Genomic DNA, 19437 nt, shown 5'->3' on the forward strand with positions numbered 1-19437 from the left:
TTTTTTGCTTTTTGTTTGTGTACTTACATGCGTGTATGTGTGTGTAACATTCTTGGAGATCATCTGTATAATATACAGTAATATACTAATGTGTAATTGTTTTAATAAATAATTTGAGTATTTGGTCATGTGAGCTACATTGATATACATATTGGGGATATGTTTCTAATTTACAACTTTGTTTGATTATAGCATGGCATGTGTCAAAATTTGACATCCCTGAGGGCTCACTGTAAAAGTAAGAAGGGGCATTCACCATCCGGATACATGTCTTGGGTTTTGAAGACCACTGGTTATCTGTGTAAGAAGACTGGAACATCCACATGTGATTGTTACCAGTAATAGTGTATTATGAATGGTTTTGTCTATGTAAGCTTGATATGTATGAAATATGGTTTAAATAATTTCAAAACCATGAAACTAGGCAGTTTGCTGTAACTATGTGTTGTATACAAAAATTAATACATGTAGGCATGTAGCTATCAAATAGTATTAGCTAACTTACTTAGAGTTCATGTACAGTAATTTCTATAGCAAAAAGTGATAGTTATTGTTATAGTTAAACTCCCTCCTTGTAATTTACAATTTTGTTATTGTTGGATGACTACAAAATGTTTACTGTATAGCAAATTTTTGAAGGGATATATAGTTGGTGCACGTTCACCTGAATCATTCATACTAAATGTATGGGATATTTTTAAAACCTCATAACTGACTTGTTTTTGACAGTATCAAAGTATCAAAGCACTTTTTTGATAACAGTTCCGGCATTAAAGGGCTTCACAATGCTACTAAATGTTTGGGCAGCTGGCCCTTGTAACAAGAGTTATTGACAATAAACAAGGGCTCAGGTAAACACAAACAGAATTTCAATTTTCGTGGATTGACAGCTATATGCATAAAAACTTCCTTCCTCAAAATTTGGCATTGGTTGAGTGTTAGAAACGCACAAAAGATTGAGTAGTTTTTGTGAATTTGTGGCTCAATGATGATAATAATGCTATGATATACTTGTTTCTCATGTGAAGGTATTTATGCAACTTGAGTTGTGCACTGCCTAAACAATGCAAAGATATTTTGGTGTATGTTGTGCATTTATAAATACTATAAGTAAGTGCATGTAAGTAATTACGTAAGTAGGTGCGTTTACATGTATATTATGTACCTACTGTGAGTGTAAGCAGAAATGTATTGTTCTATAATGCACAAGTACACAACAAAATTTGGAATTTTAAACTAGAGTAGGGACCATAGCACATCAGTAAAAATTACTGAAACAAGTTGGAGTAGTCCATGATATTAAATCACAGTAAAACAATAAGAAGTGCTATATCAGTACAAGTGTATATGTTAGCAGCAGCTATGCAATTTGCTGGCTTGTCAAAGTTTGCGGCTAGCAGTAAGACACCTGTGTACAGGTCTCTTAGCAGAATAAAAATCCTGCATACAAGCATATATATACTTTGAAAAGATGCCATAGTCGGATTGTCTAAACCATACAGTATATAACAGTGTCCTCACACTGCACACATATGCATGAACGCACACATGCACAAACTACACAATTATATGTAGACGACAAGAAGTAGCTTTTTGCATATCCTAATTGTTGAAAAACAACTGTAGTTTCTTTACTGAAATGCTTAAACCTATAATGAATTGCAATTGATTCTCCATTAATCAAGGAATCCCACCCCCGTATCTTAAAGCATGTGGAAGGCTAACATTAATATTCTGGTATGCGTGTTGTCCATTCATCATGGTGAATAGTCGACCCCATGTGAAGAACATTATTTTACAGTACAAAAATTTATAATACTGTACGTAGAAATATTTAAGTGCCTATATAGTAGAACCCCAAACTACAGCCAATAGTAGACACATTCATACATAGACTTTATATATAAAATGCACACAAGGCAAAAAGTAGTATTCAATATCATGCATATGTTTCTTTACAGAGTAACTTCCTCTTCAATATGTGCAGCTGTAGATTGTAATTGTTTAGTTTTCTTCACAGCAGTTAGAAGCACTGTCCACGTCTTAGGATCACCATGATCAGTACACAGCCATTCTTCCAGTAAACAGAAGCAGCAATCTAATGGATCATGTTTGCACTTCACTCTGATAATGTCAACTTCACAGAAACTAAAATTTAAGTTGTAAGCTAGCTTGTCCCAGTGTGCTGCAACCTTATGGTAGACAACATTCAGCAGTTGTTTCATTGTAGGCTCTAATAACACTACAATTACACATAACCTGTGCTGAGGGTATTGTACTAACCTTGATCAAGTATTTCTTTACTACCTGATGTGCTGCTGTGATCAGGTGAAGTAGCCCAGGAATGGTGTGCTATATAGCATAAACATTAACATCTGTGTACGTATGTTTGGTGAATACGTTTTTGCAAACAGTCAATGTACGTACGGTTGTGTAATATCCCAGTATTATTTGCATCCTTTATTTACTTTTGTGTTGATTATACTAGTCACGTGCATGTGTGTAGCACAAAAATCTTTGTACTGCATCATTTAAACTGCAATAACGAAATCCATGGGACTATTAGCATTAAAATTTATGCACAAACTGAATTGTGTATTTTAGTGGTCTGCCAACTAAAAATATTAAATCCACAACACATGTAATGGCTATACTGTACATATTTATGAACACTATACACAAAGCACATACAAGCCTTAATAGTTCTTTCCTTTCCCAGCAAACACCTTATTTCTGCTGCAGCATTAACAAGTTCAGGAATTTGATTAAGCACATCCAACAATTTGCTGTAGGTCTTGGGGAATACTCCTCTACTAGAAGTGATCCAATTCTCAAACAGAGTAGTACAACACTGTCAGGGATCACCCTTGTGTTTCTTCTCCAATTCCTTCTTAAAAGCAACATCATATTCTAAGTAAACCAGTACCACATGCCAGTAAGCTGATACTTTTGGTACAATTATATCATTGATCAGTTTCATATCAGAAATAGACAACTCTTCAGCTAATACACAAAATCACAGATGACACCAGTGTAACTTTAGTCTACATACAGTACCTTACCATCTGAATTAAAATGCATTTGTTCATGATCAGTGACATCGCATGTTACTACCTGGGAGCATAATCCTGCATAGAAATTTACTACATTATAGCATCTGAGAACAGTGGAATTAAGTGTGTATGTATATGCAACACATGTAAGAACTGAGCATTTAAAACTGACTATACTACATACAAAGTTCGTACTTTACATATACGTGTGTACCTTTTGAGTCTATTCCACAAGGAATGTACCTAGCCTTGGGTATCTCAACAACAGGATTCCTTTTACAGCAATATAAATACATTTCATCTTTACTATATGGAACATGAGGAGGATCATTGAGTGGGCAGTACGGACAGGAAACAAATACCACGGGTTTAGTAGCTGATGGTAGATAAAAGTCCATTAATTCTTGCAGACTATTTTCTAACTGTAGGAGCAATTCTTGGAAGCTTTCCAAAATTGAGTGTTGCAGTTTCTTTTCCTGCCAACATGACTCCAACTGACTGACAATTAGTTTTAGCTGAGAGAATTTTTGATTATAGACAAGACGGTAAACTTGAAATTTTCCCAAAGCAAACTGACCAAAACCATATTGAATGCTACAAAGATTACGGTATTAAATAAGACAAACCACAAATTTATGCAAGACTTACTTGTGAATACCAAATTCTTTTTCAACTGACCATGATATAAACCTGACTAGCAGTTGGTTCAGTACACTCTCTGGAAGGTACTGGTCAGGAAATGAGTACAGGAGTACTTGATCTTTTTCATTTAGTTCATACGAGGAACTTTTGGGATCACAAATAAGTAGAGAAGGAACAATAAATAACCTTTTCCTTGATTCAGAATGTTGAGTTTCCCCTAAAAAGCTTGTCTTGCTTGGCACTTCCGTTAAAAGATCGAATTTCTTCATTATGGCAATGACGGTGGTTTTATGATCTAGGTAACTACCTTTTTCTAAAACATAGTCAAAGAAATCTTCCTCTAGTATAGCATGAGTGCTGTACCTCTTCCAAGCGTGTTGAAGTGAAAAACCTTTAGGAACTGAGTCATGCACATTAACAACTGTAGCAAACAAATCCGATAACCACTGGGGAGAAATAAAAACTAAACTAGAGATATCAGGAACATCTGGGAAATGCAAGAGAACACCACGTTGAGAACAATATTCAAGTGCTGCTGTAATAGCATCACTGTCCTTATCACCAACAATTCCAGATTGATTGGCTAAATGTGTAAACACTGTAGTGTCTATCAAATTAGCTCCTTCTTCTACTTCATCCCCAATTAATTCTTCTAGTTTCAAGTAGCTTATGGGACGTTTCTCTTCAAGAGCTGGTGTAGCTGCTTTTAGTACCACAAGCTGCAACCTTGCAATAGCATATTTAAACTTTTTACGATTTTTGTTGCTGATTAAATGAAAAGCTTCTTCATTTTTATCAGGTAAATGCTCAGCATATGGCTTGTCAAACAGTGACTCACGAATAATATCTACAACACTTTGTTGTTTGGCAACGGATAACTTTTCAGCATGAGTACAGCAAATAATAACAGTGGGTGAACGTCGAGACATACACCCAATGGGAACAACAGACATTCCAAAACGTGCACTAATTGACTGCAGCCAAAAGTGGACAGCTTCAAGTGTTGTCATCATCCCTGCTGCTGTTTTTCTTTCCCTAGTATATTGAAGTTCTTCACGAGGTACTATGGGATCATCCAACTTCACTGAAGCATTAATAGTTAAAACTATTACATCATGTTTCTTTAGAAATAAAAGCTGAAAACTAAAAAATCTCAACTGACCTGCAAAATCAGATATAGCAGCTTTAGCTGACAGTTTCTCAGCTTTGTTGCCATAGACAACCTTTACAGTCCCTTTAACACCATCATCCTCATTTGGAAAGTCTGGTGTAACCTGTGAAGGACTAGAGGAACCATTTTCTTTACAATCTGCAGATGCTATTGTTGAATATTGATTATTGCTTCCTCCATTGCTGCTTATGGATGATGTGGGTGCAGTGTCTGGTAGATCTCTTACATCATCAGTGAGTAAATTATTTGGCTGATCAATCACTGGTTGTATAAGACTTTGCAGTTTCTCATAGAGTTCTCTAGTATATTCTTTATCCAGCAAAGTTTTAAGTTCTGTCGCAGTTGCTTCTTTCCAATCTATCGCAACAGATTTGTCCAGTTTTATTATTTCTGGTACTTTTTCCTCACTATTGGGCTCAAGCCAGCTAAGAAAGTAATTTACCAAGGCACGGAAAGTCAATGATGTTCCAATGGTTGATGGCTCATTTGGATCAAAAGGCTTTCCTAACATAGTACGTACAGTGCTGGTCTTGCCAGCACCTTCAGCACCAACAAAGGTAACTTTGTAAAAACGCGAAGCTGCTTTTCCTGAAGCACATTGTTTGTGGTACTCTGCTATCAACTTACTGTCAAAGTTTAGTACAATTAGTTTGTCAGCAGATATAAACAAACCACTGTTAGGAGGACAAGAAAAGAGTTGCGCGCTTTGGTACTTTCCATCACATTCACCATGATGTGTTTCTTCCTATTAGACATAAACACAGTTTTTATGAACAACGTAAATGTATGTTCAGGAAAGGATGTACATATACATGTAGTCATTTGCTATATAAGCACTGCAGTCATTGTGGGTTCATATGACACGTATGTCACCACACATGACTCAGTAGTAGTCGAATCACAGTAGAAAAACAACTACTCAAACAAGTACTAGTGTCAGAAGATAGATTTCAAAACTTCTTTCTAGTGATTTACTGTCATAGTATAAGGCAATTCATGCAAACAAGTGGAGGGTTCACTGTTTACATACATAACATACAGTATGTACATACCAACAGTTGAACTCCAAAATATTCTCCTTTCATGGAAGGAAGTATACCTCTGAACTTGATAACAGCTTTCAGTGGAATAGAACAGTGATCCAACTTGACGTATACTTCATCACCAACTTGTAGAGCTGAAATTTGGTCCAGTAGGCTTAACTTTTTAATGAGTAATTCAAGTCTCATAGTTGGTTTAACTGGTATTAGTAGGGGTAGAAGTACTGATGGAATTCTGATTATATCATCAGCCTTGCAGGAGATTCTGGTGGTAGTACTATCCATCAAAAACCAACCTGATCTTCCCTTACAAACAACAATGTTGCCTTTTCTAACAATTTCTTTCAAAGGTGACAATACAGTGTGCTGGCGACAGTCTTTTATGAACAAATAACCCTATAACAGATTTACATGTTCAACACCTGTATACGTGTATACACACAATAACAGGGGAGAATGGAAGGGGCTTCCTGGGGTTTTGAGAACCCTCCTTTGAAATTTGTACTTGAGGACTTGCAGTAGGAACACCAAATATCATGTTTGGTGATACAGAAAAAGAAAGAATAGTGTAGTGCTACAGATACGTTTTACATAAGTACATATATAATAATTTCTAGGTTGTATATACACAGAAACAAAGGTACGTACATGTACATGCTTTGTTTTGTTTTGTTTTCAATTTCTTTCATGGAAGGCTGTACTTGTGGGTGAGCTATAATTGATATACCCAACCTCAGTAGCAGCAGTTCCATAAAAGAATGCTTTTGAAACTTTGTGTGTATATAATGCCTCATCAGCATTGAATTCTAATTATTTTATTTTAGCATAAACACTCAGTATAGCCATTCTTCCATACAAGAGCATACAAAGAACAATTACAAAAACAATGTACAAGATCTGCAAGAATCCTACTTATTAGTGCAAGCCTAAATTTACGGTAAAATGCAATCAATGCAATGGGTGAAAATCAATTCCATAAATTTTTGAACACTTGTTTCAAAATGAGGGAAGGTGACAGACAACGGTGAAAAGCTTGGTAGCATCGTGACCCTCAAAGTAAGAGGAGTTCCAAAACCTTTTATTTCATGCCAATATTCCCAAGGAGATGAAGATATGAGTGTTGGTCTGCCTCGCATTGGATGAGCAGTTCACTACTGTTTTTTTTTCCTTAAGCTTCCACCTTTACCCTGGTTGTAGGAAGGGCCTGGAAGACAAACTTACCTAGCAATGGATTTGCCTCATGGAGAACCCAATAGCATAGGTGGATCTGAGGGGGGGGAAAGGGAGGCATTGCCCTACCCCAGCCCTTCTCTTGCCCCTCTTGGATTTACAGAACTATATTGACACCAGAAACAGGAATCATGCATTCACACTGTATTCAGAAGTGCAGAAAGTCAATGGCCAAGTAGAAGACAGCAGTTATAAATGCAGTTTATTTTACAGCTATACACTGTACACTGTGAAGAAAGTGAGGCTAATAAGATTGAATTTTTGTGCTGAGAATGAGGTACTCTAATAGAGCAGTTACTACTCTTAGACTAATAGAACAGTCACAATTCTAATGTCATGAATTAATTTCTTTTTTTGAAAATTACCATAACAGGTTTTATCTCAGCAAAGCATAGCTCAATAACTACCAAAAATGCTCCAAAATTCAAACCTAGGAAGTCTAAGTTTAAAAATTCTCTCAGAAGATATCCAACTAGAGTCTTAGAAAGTGCATGCCCTTCATTCATCCAGCTAAAGTTATGTGAATGAATATATCTTGTGTACTAGAGTTAAAATCTTCTTCTCTTAGTATAATAAGCACTGTTTTATCCTAAAACTTCTTGCTCCCTCCCCCCAACAGTGTTTCCTAGATCCGCCTATGCCTGATAGTATAAGTTGTATAAGTTTCACCTCTGTAGAGGACTGGATTCATAAGGTATGAAAGTGCCTGTAGTTTAATTGTCACAGACTGTACAAATTGAATTTTCTGTTGTTGCCACTTTATAACGCTGTAACTTCTATATAGAGCTGAAACTTCGGTTGACCATTCCTTTGGCTATCTAAAGAAAATGTAATAAAATGTAAGTAAAGAAATGCACTAACATGTGGGACTCTTGCAGATCCGGTCACATACATATATAAGCACACACATGTACTAAAAATTAATAATAGTTATAGCATATGGGCACAATGTGGAATCTATAGAATTTATGCACACAAGTGAAGTGAGGGTGTTACTAAGAGCCTGGGGGTTTATAAATTCCATAGACTCCACATTATGCCTGTATAACTTGGCTGCTGTGGACTCTACTTTACATTAAACTCAAATTAGTTACCACTCCATGGCTGCTTCTGCTATAGCATTAGTAAAAGTGGCTGGATCTTTTGCAATGACAACCATACATACTCACATGACACAATTTAGTGCCCCATTACATCACAGCATGTTATGAATGCATATTCACTGGGAAAACCTAGATTTTGAGCATGTATATTATGCCTGAAGACGTGGAATGCATTAGAAAACAAGGTGGAATGTATGAGATTGATTACCCACCCAAAACAGCCTCTATAAACACTTAAACATAAATGTGTCATGAGGTTGGGATATGGAAGAGGATACTGAGCTCCTAAATAATGTACACAGTAGCAGAGTTTTAAAAATGTGTATGGCAAACATGTATGGTACTGATTTACGTGCACTTACATAGGTAGCAAGTAATTCTGCTATAGTGTGCTTCTGATGTTTTCTTGCAGTGTCATATGCCGCGTCACCATTCTATTGATATCATTACAATCACATGAGTGCATGTGCACACATACGTACTTTGTTGGTTAGATCAATAGGAAATTTATTGTCTAATATCCAATCAACAAGAACTGGTTTATCATGTTTAGCTGCTATGTGTAGAATGCTGTCACCATTCTAGAGCAAAATTGCACACATTTACATTATTACAGCAGTTTGATGTTATGCTACATACTTCTAAAAACCAGGCACACAGTTAAAACTATCCCTAAAAAGTAATTCAATCAACTATGTACACATGCACCATGCAATTAATTATTTAAATTGTAATGGATGTATTTTACAATTTACCAATTATTTTGTATAGCATCAATTACATTGATATACATTGCTATGGAAGTATAACTCAAATAAAAGCACAAAATAATGCACATAAGTAAAAATCACAAACTTCTGTATAAAAGTGATTTCATGTACTAAGTTTACTATGAATCTGATAAATATCCTCAGTGCTATATAATATGAACTTTACTTGTATAAAAATTACACTTGTCATGGCTACAGGTTGAACTGTGTCTGGAAATAGCTTGAAAATAGATGTGTACATACATGCAGTACATATGTCAATCATTGTAGTAGTGCCTTTTTAAACACAAAATAGCAGAGTTAAAAAAAGCAAATACAGTGAAACCTCACTTAGCGGCACCTCTTTAATAAGACCACCTTGTTATTGTGGCTACCTCTAGTAGGTCTCAAATACTGCTAAGCAGTACTTTATGACCTCATTAATAAGGCCACCTCATTATTAAGGCCAAATTTTTTGGTCCCAGAGGTGGCCCTTTTAATGAGGTTTCACTGTACCTAGCAAGTTTTCTCCAACCTAACACCCATTTCTCTAGTCTGTAAAGGCTATAATCAAAATGTTGTATATAAAGCACATGCATACATAATGGAATGTTTTAACAGAACTGAAATCTGCACACATACATTTTTTGCCAAACCAATTTTCAGGAAAGCAGGTCACAACTGGCCTTCACAATCATTAAGCATTGATTTTCATACTGTGAAAAAGTAACTATGAATCTTGCAAGTATATCAGGTGGTAGTAGTTTGAGGGCATATAATTTTGGAATACAATAGTTGATCCATAGACAAAAAAGGCACTAGTACAGATACGTGTGTATAAAAATATTGCATGTGAGTTAAGGCCACTCTGAAGGTACGTAATAATGTATTGACATGTACATGATCAATGCTGAGTCTTGCAAAACACCAACTACAACTATTGTATGAAAAGTTTCAGTGTGATTTTCCCATCTACGTACTATCCCCTCATGGCTACAAGAGTGATCAACAATAGTTAATGTTATATTTCAAACACACCATGAACTAGTTCTCAACTGATTCCTGCTAACACGCATGTATATATTATTAACTTACTTTGTCAGTAGAATCGACTGATATCAATTTGTTTCTTATTATCCAGTGCAATGTCACAGAACTATCACACATGGTAGCAAGATGTAATATGTTTTGACCATGCTAAAGAAAGGTACACAGCAGAGCATTCATAAATTTGGTACAACTATTTACGTACAGTCATACACTATGTGTAGAATAGAAATGGACAACATGATTACAAGCACATATTCCTACATATACCATACCATTCAAACACAACATCATCTCGAAAGAGTGAGAGCAACGAGGGGTCTGACACTTCTGAAATCGCGTATGAGATTTCCTGATTTCCACCATGATTTCAGATTTCCAAGTTGATTTCTGCTGATCTCACTGACGTAAATTATCGTTTACGGAAAAATCTTTCCTGAGAAATGCAGAAGTTACAAGCTTGATTTCTACCACAAGAGCATACAAAATTTCTCAAAGTGTCAGACCCGCAACAAGCGATTAAAAGCTTGCTAATAAAAGGGTGTGGCACCCATTTCACTCATGAGTATTCATCCCAAATGAAATGGGATGAATACTATCGAGCGATTTGTCTAGCACTTTTAATATCTTTAGTGCTAGGGGTGGTGGCAAAGGGTGCTGGTAACCCTGGGGAATAAAATAATAATTTTTTAAAAAGCTAAAACAGATACCACACCCTTTAATTAGCAAATTTTTCAATTGCTCACACTCTCGCAAGATGACATCGTGATTGAGCAGTACTGTAATATCATGACTATAGCAACACTTTACGACAGCAATATACACACTATTACTTTTAAAAATTTTAGTTTGAAAGCTATATTTCTGATTTACTTTGTTTGATACACTCATTATAATCAACTGTTTCTCTTTAATCCACTGGACGATATTCAAGTGACCATACAATGCAGCTAAGTGTAAGATGTTGTTACCACCCTAGGGAACAGGAAATAACAATTAAAATAAGCATATTGGAAAACCACCCATATCATTTAACTGCAGTACATCAGATACGTGTGCGTTCACACATACAAATGTGCTCATGTACACATGCACACACTACAATATATACTACCAGAAACCTAATAGTGCCACAAGGAGCACTCCCCTTGCAGTGCTCCTGATACGGAGGCTTTCAGGCTAGTTGACCACAACTATGTTGTACATGTACAATGAATAGCCAATGACATTTAATCAGTGAATTTGAATTCTACAAAGAGTAAACTTCATTGGCTATTCACTGCACATGCACTACTGGACAACCAATCTGAAACCTCTGTACCACACACACGCATGCACACAAGCACATATGCACACATGCATGTACATACACAAAACAAAGCCAAACCTTGGCTACCTTGTCACACCTACCTAATTGACCAGTACACTGGGACAACTCAGATGCTATGGTACGAGTCAACGCAGGCAAACACACACACACACATGCATGTACGCACACATGTAAATGCACGCACGCACGCACGCACACGCACACACACACACAGGTGTATCCATAATATATGACATGCAGTAACCAAACATAGCTATATACTTATATGTATAAGTTCTGTGGTCAACCACTAATAATGTGCTACTACAGTTAGTCTACAGAACTACAGATCATTTTAGTGGCTGGGAGTTGTATCCTTGGCCCCCAATTGTGATTCAAGGAAGCCCCTTGGATAACTCAACTAGTTATTTGTATGACTCACATTATTTGTTACACTCATTGTAATCAACTGTTTCTCTTTAATCCACTTTAGTATATTCAAGTGACCATATAATGCAGCTAAGTGTAAGACATTGTTACCACCCTAGAGAAATAATGAAAATTTTACAAACTTGTAGTATATTTATGAGTACCTATATATATGTACATATAATATGTAGTCAGAAGATCTGTTCATACACATGCACATAATAATATTATCACGATCCTTATAATTATATCAAGAAGCTTACATGGGAGGATCTAAGTAAAAACGGTTTTATAATATCCATATCGAACACATATTGGGCAGTTCTAGAACCTTTTCAATAGACCACAGTTCTATATCAGAACTGCCAGGCATATTTGCAGGCTAATAGCTTGTTTCAAGTAATATAAATCACCCATTCTGGCCAGTACATCCAATCAAGCAAGCCAGTGTAGGCCAATAGCCACTGGCTGACCAGTCAACCCAACCATTATGTGTAGATCCATATGGACATACTTGAAGATGGTGGTTAGCAGCAGTGAATGTTCTTGCTACGTTTTGCTGAAATAAACATACAAGTCCTAGGAATGTCATGGAAATATGCTTATTAAGTACCACAATTGAAAACTTTCAGCCATTACGAAGACAGACTAGACTCATCCACGTCCAGAACAATGGGCGAAAATGTATATTATCTACCAAGGACAACCGATTTCAGGAGTACTCTGTGAGTTTCTAATTGTCGTGCGTTGTGTGTACCTCAAGTTGATGGTTCTCTATATCAGTTAAAGCACTGCCTAGGCTCGTGCTGTACATCAAATATAACACTCAAAAAGTGGTCTTGATACAAAAGGGAGCTCACCGAATTGTATGGACAAGGGAGCGTGTAACTCCGTACACTACCAATACTATGGGCGAAATTCAAACATGGCATCAAGTGTTACTATGTATATAATTGGTTACATCATTCTTACGCACAACAGAGACACACTGAATGGGGTACTACTCCATTGTTTTATGTAAAACTGCCTCGATAGGAAGATTGTTGAGTCGAAGGTAGAGCTTGGAATAGTCAAGTGGAGCAATTTCACATGATTTCACATGATTAGTGACTGTAGAAAGACTATCCTGCTCAGCCTGTGCTACTATTCCTTCGTCGTGCCATTGAACTTCGTTTCCATAGCTTCGCTTCGTTGCAGTGGAAACGTGATGTACTCGAGCATGCGCCTCTGCATAATATCCTAATTAGGAAATTTTAAAAGTTAATTATTATAGTACACGGCAGCCATGGTTGAATTTCGCTGCTTACAGAGTTACATGCTCCCTTGTCCATAGGATTCGATGCGCTCCTGATGCAAAATATAGCACTATGCTTTGCCTTGTGCTATAGTTGTCTCTCACCCACTCTTTTACATGCAATATTTGATGTATAGCACTCACGGCAGTGCTTTAACTCTTACATATATGTAATAACTATACCATAGCTGTGAGGAATTTTGCTGATATACCTGAAGCATGATGGCCACAGGCCCGAGGGCTAAGCATGTATATGTCACCAAACCCCAACACAGTCGCGACATAAGCATAATGATGTATGAATAATGTTCTGAAGGCTATTATGTCCATGCTACATATTAAAACCATTATTGATCATGATGTACTGATCTATAAAAGAAACAGAGCAAGTGTTCTGTAGTTCTTTCACCTGTCAGATGAGTGTTGCCTAGAGTGATGTATATCATTTTACATGCAACACCAGAAAAATGCAATTGTGGGATCTAGATTTTTAGTTTTAGCATTTTGTACTACATTAAGCCTACTAACTTCACTGTTGGGACAGTAAGTAAGCTAATATACTAAGTTAAGTACTTAGTACTGTAAGTTACTCACCTATTTAAATTCCTTGCATAGCTGGCACTTGGTAGGTAGAAATATGCAACCACACATTGCTCATCATTCATCGTTTAGTAACTATCAACTATTTGAAACTAGTAACTACACTGAGACTAGCTAACCTGTAAACCCAAACACACAATTAAACCCTCTGTGTTGCTCAATATAATGAGTCAAAGCAAATTGCACCTTTGAACTGGTTGGGAATCAAAATGATGAGCAAACCTATGATATTGCTTGGGATATTACCTGGGCAATATGCAAGTTAAGCCCCAAGCGGTACCTTTGAACACCCACGCTAAAGTGATATATGTATAGTTATGCATCAGGTCTGTTTTAAGATTTTAAGAATTACAAGATCTGATATTGATTGATTGATTATTTATTACCTCTAAACAGTTGGACAAGCCGCTCTTCCCTGCCAGAGGGGCATACGGCGTACATACATACAACAACATAAAGTACAACAAACATACATAGAGATACTACGAAGACAATAAACACAGCAAACAGTTAGCAGTTAATTACAACACATAATTATTACAAATCAAACTAAAATTTAAGAAATCAATCATTTTCCAAAAGATGCTGTAACGTTTGCTTCTTAAAGCCGTAACTATTTGGCTGCATAAAGATAAAAGACGACGGTAAATTGTTCCACCAGTAGGTCCCTTTTGAATGAAAAAAATTATGTGTAAATGAAAGTCTAAATCGACATGGGACAGAAAAATGATTCTGGTGTTATCGTGTGATTGTCTGCCAAATTGAATTGGTGGACTTGATAATATAGTATTTTCCGTGTCATTATGATAATGGCGGCAAAACATAAGCAAACAATGGTATTGGATCAGTGATTGGACAGAAAGCTACCCAAGGCTCCTCCGCAGAGGACTCTTCTGCAGAGGACTAACATGGTTGAACCTCCTCAGTCCATAAACAACCCTACACAACAGTATGATTAACCATCCTCTCCAATCTGGGCTGCAGATCATGACTCAAAGATGGCCCCCAAACAGACACCGCATAGCGTAGGTGAGATAGCACAAGACACAGCATGCATACATGCTAGGGTGTTGATTACAGTCTATTCTGATAGACTGTTTATTATTAGCAGTTGTCTAACACAATTACATCTGCTCCTGACTATCTGAATAATAAATTGATGATGTGATATATGGTATGGTAGTACTGTTTACCATACTGTTTAGTAGCCCCACCCCCTACCTAAAATGAATGGGACCCACCAAAATGCTGCCATTAAAAGCCATCACAAAAATATTATATGCAACGAAAATCACCTTTAGTTAATACGTAGTGAGTGTGAAATGCTTACAGATGGCTGGATATTATTTTTGTTGTTGCCAAAACTAGTTCTTGGTCTGGCAGCCAGGTCTCGCCCACCAGCTGGTCAGCCAGACAGCCTTATCACAGTCACAAGGCTAGAGGCCAAATGAAGCAGTATATGACCACCTTTTCACGTCACAATAACAAACTTAAGGATGACGTATGCCTTCTTCTGGTTCTAATGATAGTCTGCCTTCTGCATGCATGTTGTCTATCCTTTTATACTCTCAGTTGTCTTCTTCCACAGGTACTCGATTTGAGGATTTTTGTTCTTGACCACGCAGCTATTTGAAGGATCTGGATTGATTTTTACTTCAAGCATCATACAAATTGCCAAAGTGCATCTGAGCTAAGTAGCACACAATAGCGACAATTTCTGTGTGAGAAATAGTCCAGTAGGCCAGCTTCTTTCATGAGCCACACCCACTTTAATATCAGGAATATGTGATACTGTCTGTTATTTTACTAGTTTGTCCTCTGATTTGTCACAATGTTCAGGTACATACAAAATGTTGGAGCCTTGTGTACACTTCTTGTCTATGATATCTTCCAAACGGTCATTCAGACTTCACACAGTTAACATTTTAACCAAACTGAATTATTTCTTTACATGGTGCCGTATATGAACAACAAAAATTTGATCATATTAACTTTAATTTTACTGCAGAAATCTGTTACAGTATAGCTGGTTTATGAGAAAGCAGATGTTAAAGATGGAATGCTTCATTACCTGATTAACTCTGATGATGTTTATATAAACATCTTTTAAAACAAACTATGTGTTTAAAAGCTAGAGAATTATCTAGAGAATTCGCATATGAAATACAGTTGAGAAGATACTTCTGTGTACAGTTATAATTGTTTAAAGTAGTTTGTTCAAATTAGCTTCCTTTGTGATGCATAGCAATATAATTGATGAATTATAAAATAATTCGTGAGTAACAAAAATTATACCAAGTATAATTATTTGCATGCATTTTTACTAATTTTACATTATGTGATAGTTTTAATTGGGTACATGGTTTTTAGCAATAGCACACTATCAATTTGTTACAGAGCTTAAATCTTAAGTGATACATGTATATTGCAGTCTCAAAGTAAAAGTGTTTTCATTACTTTGTCATGTAACTTGCTATAGCAGATTGTTTCTGCTAAAGTAACATTGTACTTACATAACGCAGTAGGTGACATTGAAAATGTATTACCATACAAGTGGAACTTTTTGCTGTAATTTTCATGGATTTCACATACATTTTCATTGATTTCGCAGTAATTTTCATGGATTTCACAGTAATTTTCATGGATTTCGTGGTTAGTAAAGCTACTATGAAATTTTATCATGTGAAAATTTATGTGTATACTCACCTTACTGATAATTTAGTGTAGCTCCTAGTGTGTGATATTGTTTGTAGGTATGTGTGGACTCATGTAGTGGTGGACTCGCCATATGCTTGGGCTAAAGCAATGTCTAACAGTAAAATAACCAAGCCTGTAGCCTTTGCCATAAGTCAGTCATGCAGTCAATCAGCCAATCAGCAGAAACTTCCATTACATAAAAACAATCTAACTAATTTTCATAGCAACCTATCAAAATGGTCATACTGAAGACATTTATAGGCTTAGTTACTATACCTAACAAATACTGTCAATTGCACTATGAAGGCATTGTGAGGCTGGTTTCTGGTCGTGAGAAAGTGCAACCTCCATGATCCCTAACGTACATACTGTATGATATGCACACAAGCACATGTACAGGAATACATGATATATGATATGCACACTGTACATGCTTACGTTAGTTTTGTGGTCAATCATTAATGATGTATTACTCACTAGCCATTTAATACAGCCTAGGTGACCTTCACCAGCAGCACAATGAAGAGCTGTCCACCCATCCTGGACAGAAAGTACACATTAATGAATTGCCAGTCTCCTACGCATTCCACATCCTCATTGTGTGTATACATGTACAAACAGAATATTTTCACAACAAACGAATGATAAATATATCATCATGTAATACAATCTGCAACCATATAAAGTTTAGCAAATTAAAAGCTTTCCGAATATATAAGTTATCAACTACAAATATACCAATGCAGATGATGGCTATTCAATTATAAATATATATTTAAGTCCTAAAGGCTCAGTGGACAGTAGGTATGCAATATGATTGAGCCTCTAGGTACTGTAAACATAGTATGACAAACTAAAGGAAGTAAAAAATTAATAACTGACTTTATCTGTACCTACCCTATAGGTAAAATTCAATAGTAAACACATGTAGCCTAGCAGATTATTCTACATGATGTTGCATAGTGAGCGTTTTTAATACAAAATGACATGCAGTATAACATTGTGTGTCATATTGCAAGGGGAGAAAAACATGCAGACCAAGTTTACTGTAGTCAACAGCAGTACATAAACACAGAAGCCAAAGCACTAACATACAACATATGAAATTGAACACAAGACCACTAACTAAATCAAGTGCAGTAACCATCATATCATCACTCTTTCTTAGATATGATGACACTTAAAGCTGTACAAATAATGTTGTAACTGCATGAAGTAACTGGCACATACAACAATCAGTTAGCTAACACTTTAATCACTTCCTATACATTGTATACCACACATACACAATGCACTACAAAAATTATTATTCACTGTAATGCTTGACTGCCAACTGTAATATACTTATCACTCACCCAGTCAACAATGTGAAAGTTATTTTCTTTACTTTGCAATTTCTGCAGTTCATGAAGTTTACCTTCTTCTGCTGCCCACAATATGTCATATTCTTTATCATCCTATATAGTTTGAGCATATAGTATGGTAATTTTTTTCCTTTTTTTAAATTGAAGCTTTACACTGTACTTTCACTATATACCTCTATGCATGGCTATAGCACTATACAATGTTTCACAAGTGTGTCATGCAATGCAGCCAATGACCCGCAAGCCTTGTGAGATAAACTGTACCCAATCAAATTATTGTGTGTACTTAATTTAATGCTGAATTTGAGGACAAAATTAATTATTATTTAGCAATATTGCCAACATATTAGCTAAGCTTCCACAGATAAAAAATGTTGTTATAAATTTTTCAAAAAGATCATACATCTGCACAGGCTTAATAACACCCTTAAAATTAAATCACCATGTATAAGCTTTTGTTCCCGGTCTTGAAAATATTCTTGCACCTTCCATGTTTGTCCGCTACTCAAAGATTCTCCTAGACTAGTGGTTTGCCCTCCAGTGCCTAACTCTACTTTGCCTAACTGGTAATAAATACATGCCCACACTTGGTTGCATGTGTCCAAAGACTTATATCTGTCATTTATGTATGTAATTTTTATACACAGTGCTGTGCACATTCTAGCTACGTAATTGGTTTCATCACTTGACTACACATCTACATCATGTAAAGCATACAAATAATATCAAACATTCACATTGGTGTATCACTATGTAGTGGCTATAGCTACATTGTCAATGTTCAATAAGTCATGCGTATTTATATACCCAAACTGTTATAATCTCACCGTGATCATCATTACCTATAGAGCTCCCCAGCTCTTTCATTTAGCTATAGCTATGCACCAAACATAGATATTATGATAGTAATTATATCCTGACACAGCGCAGGGGTATATTACCGTAATTGTGGCTACATGGCAGCCACTAAGGTGTTTGGTTAGGTACTTTAGTGGTACTTTCTTTGGTGATAAATTAGCTAACGTGTTGTAGCTAGCAATTATATAACTCAATATACTTGTAAGGATTCGTGGCACTATGATTGATGGCTTGTGGTTACAAGAATAATTAGGTAAAACAGCTATAGTTTGATTTGTATGCTGCAGTGCATGCAGCCCATGACATAGCTATTCAAACATTTTGAGCTACAGTACGGAAAACAGGCTTTGCCTCCAGTGCTCGCCAGTGCCTAACTGGTGAATGAAGTAGATAAAAGCAAACAAACACCCGATCGCGAAACAACGATATCATTATTGTTTTCATCCTACATCTCGATCATCACGAGTGTGACTACGTTCCTCACGTAGGACTACTAGTACATGCATGACATGCGCAGTCTTCCACATTTAAACAATGGCACAGATTATTGTGGCAACTATTAATATGTTGTAGTAGACTGTAGACTATAACTAACGATAGAGATCTCCTTAAGATGCACCGGGCTAGATCCTCCTCCTCTAGGCTGGATGCTAACGCTGCCATGCTGGTCATCGCTAATAGAGGCCATGTCAACTATCACATAACCCAGTGATACTATATCATAATAGCAACGTAGAATTTAAGCTGACATCAACAAAACCTGCCCTTGTAATTAGCGCGGGCCCCGTTAACCATAACAACCACACCAAATATTGTGAAGTTACGTACTTCATAGATAGTGGAGATCTGAG

At 36.4% G+C, this 19437-nt stretch overlaps 1 protein-coding gene across 2 annotated transcripts; it reads right to left on the minus strand.

Moving 5' to 3' along the window:
• Positions 1-1883: 1883 nt before the first annotated feature.
• LOC136256917 (uncharacterized) lies at positions 1884-19341 on the minus strand. 2 transcript variants are annotated; one of them, XM_066049991.1, is made up of 15 exons: positions 19182-19341; positions 17720-17821; positions 16803-16904; positions 11787-11888; positions 10909-11010; positions 10084-10185; positions 8722-8820; positions 8602-8673; positions 5919-6302; positions 3702-5611; positions 3268-3647; positions 3063-3128; positions 2692-3003; positions 2284-2352; positions 1884-2233 (listed from the first exon to the last, which is right to left on the minus strand). In XM_066049991.1, the coding sequence occupies exons 1-13, from the start codon at positions 19272-19274 to the stop codon at positions 2855-2857; spliced, it is 3663 nt and encodes a 1220-aa protein (XP_065906063.1). In that variant the 5' UTR covers positions 19275-19341; the 3' UTR covers positions 1884-2233; positions 2284-2352; positions 2692-2854. The 2 variants fall into 2 exon arrangements, with proteins under 2 accessions (XP_065906063.1, XP_065906069.1); XM_066049997.1 differs by lacking the exons at positions 10909-11010; positions 11787-11888; positions 16803-16904; positions 17720-17821; positions 19182-19341 and adding an exon at positions 10311-10446.
• Positions 19342-19437: the final 96 nt, after the last annotated feature.

This window comes from Dysidea avara, chromosome 1 (genome assembly GCF_963678975.1).
Source record: "Dysidea avara chromosome 1, odDysAvar1.4, whole genome shotgun sequence".
NCBI classification, from domain to species: Eukaryota; Metazoa; Porifera; class Demospongiae; order Dictyoceratida; family Dysideidae; genus Dysidea; species Dysidea avara.

Excerpts from the sequence above, each read along its gene's own strand:
- LOC136256917 (XM_066049991.1), bottom strand. The coding sequence starts at position 19,274 with ATGGCCTCTATTAGCGATGACCAGCATGGCAGCGTTAGCATCCAGCCT. Across the intron at positions 11,889-16,802 it reads TGATTGACCACAAAACTAAC|GGTGGTAACAATGTCTTACA; the intron begins GTAAGCATGTAC and ends TTATTTCTCTAG. Across the intron at positions 3,004-3,062 it reads AATGCATTTTAATTCAGATG|CTGAAGAGTTGTCTATTTCT; the intron begins GTAAGGTACTGT and ends TTTGTGTATTAG.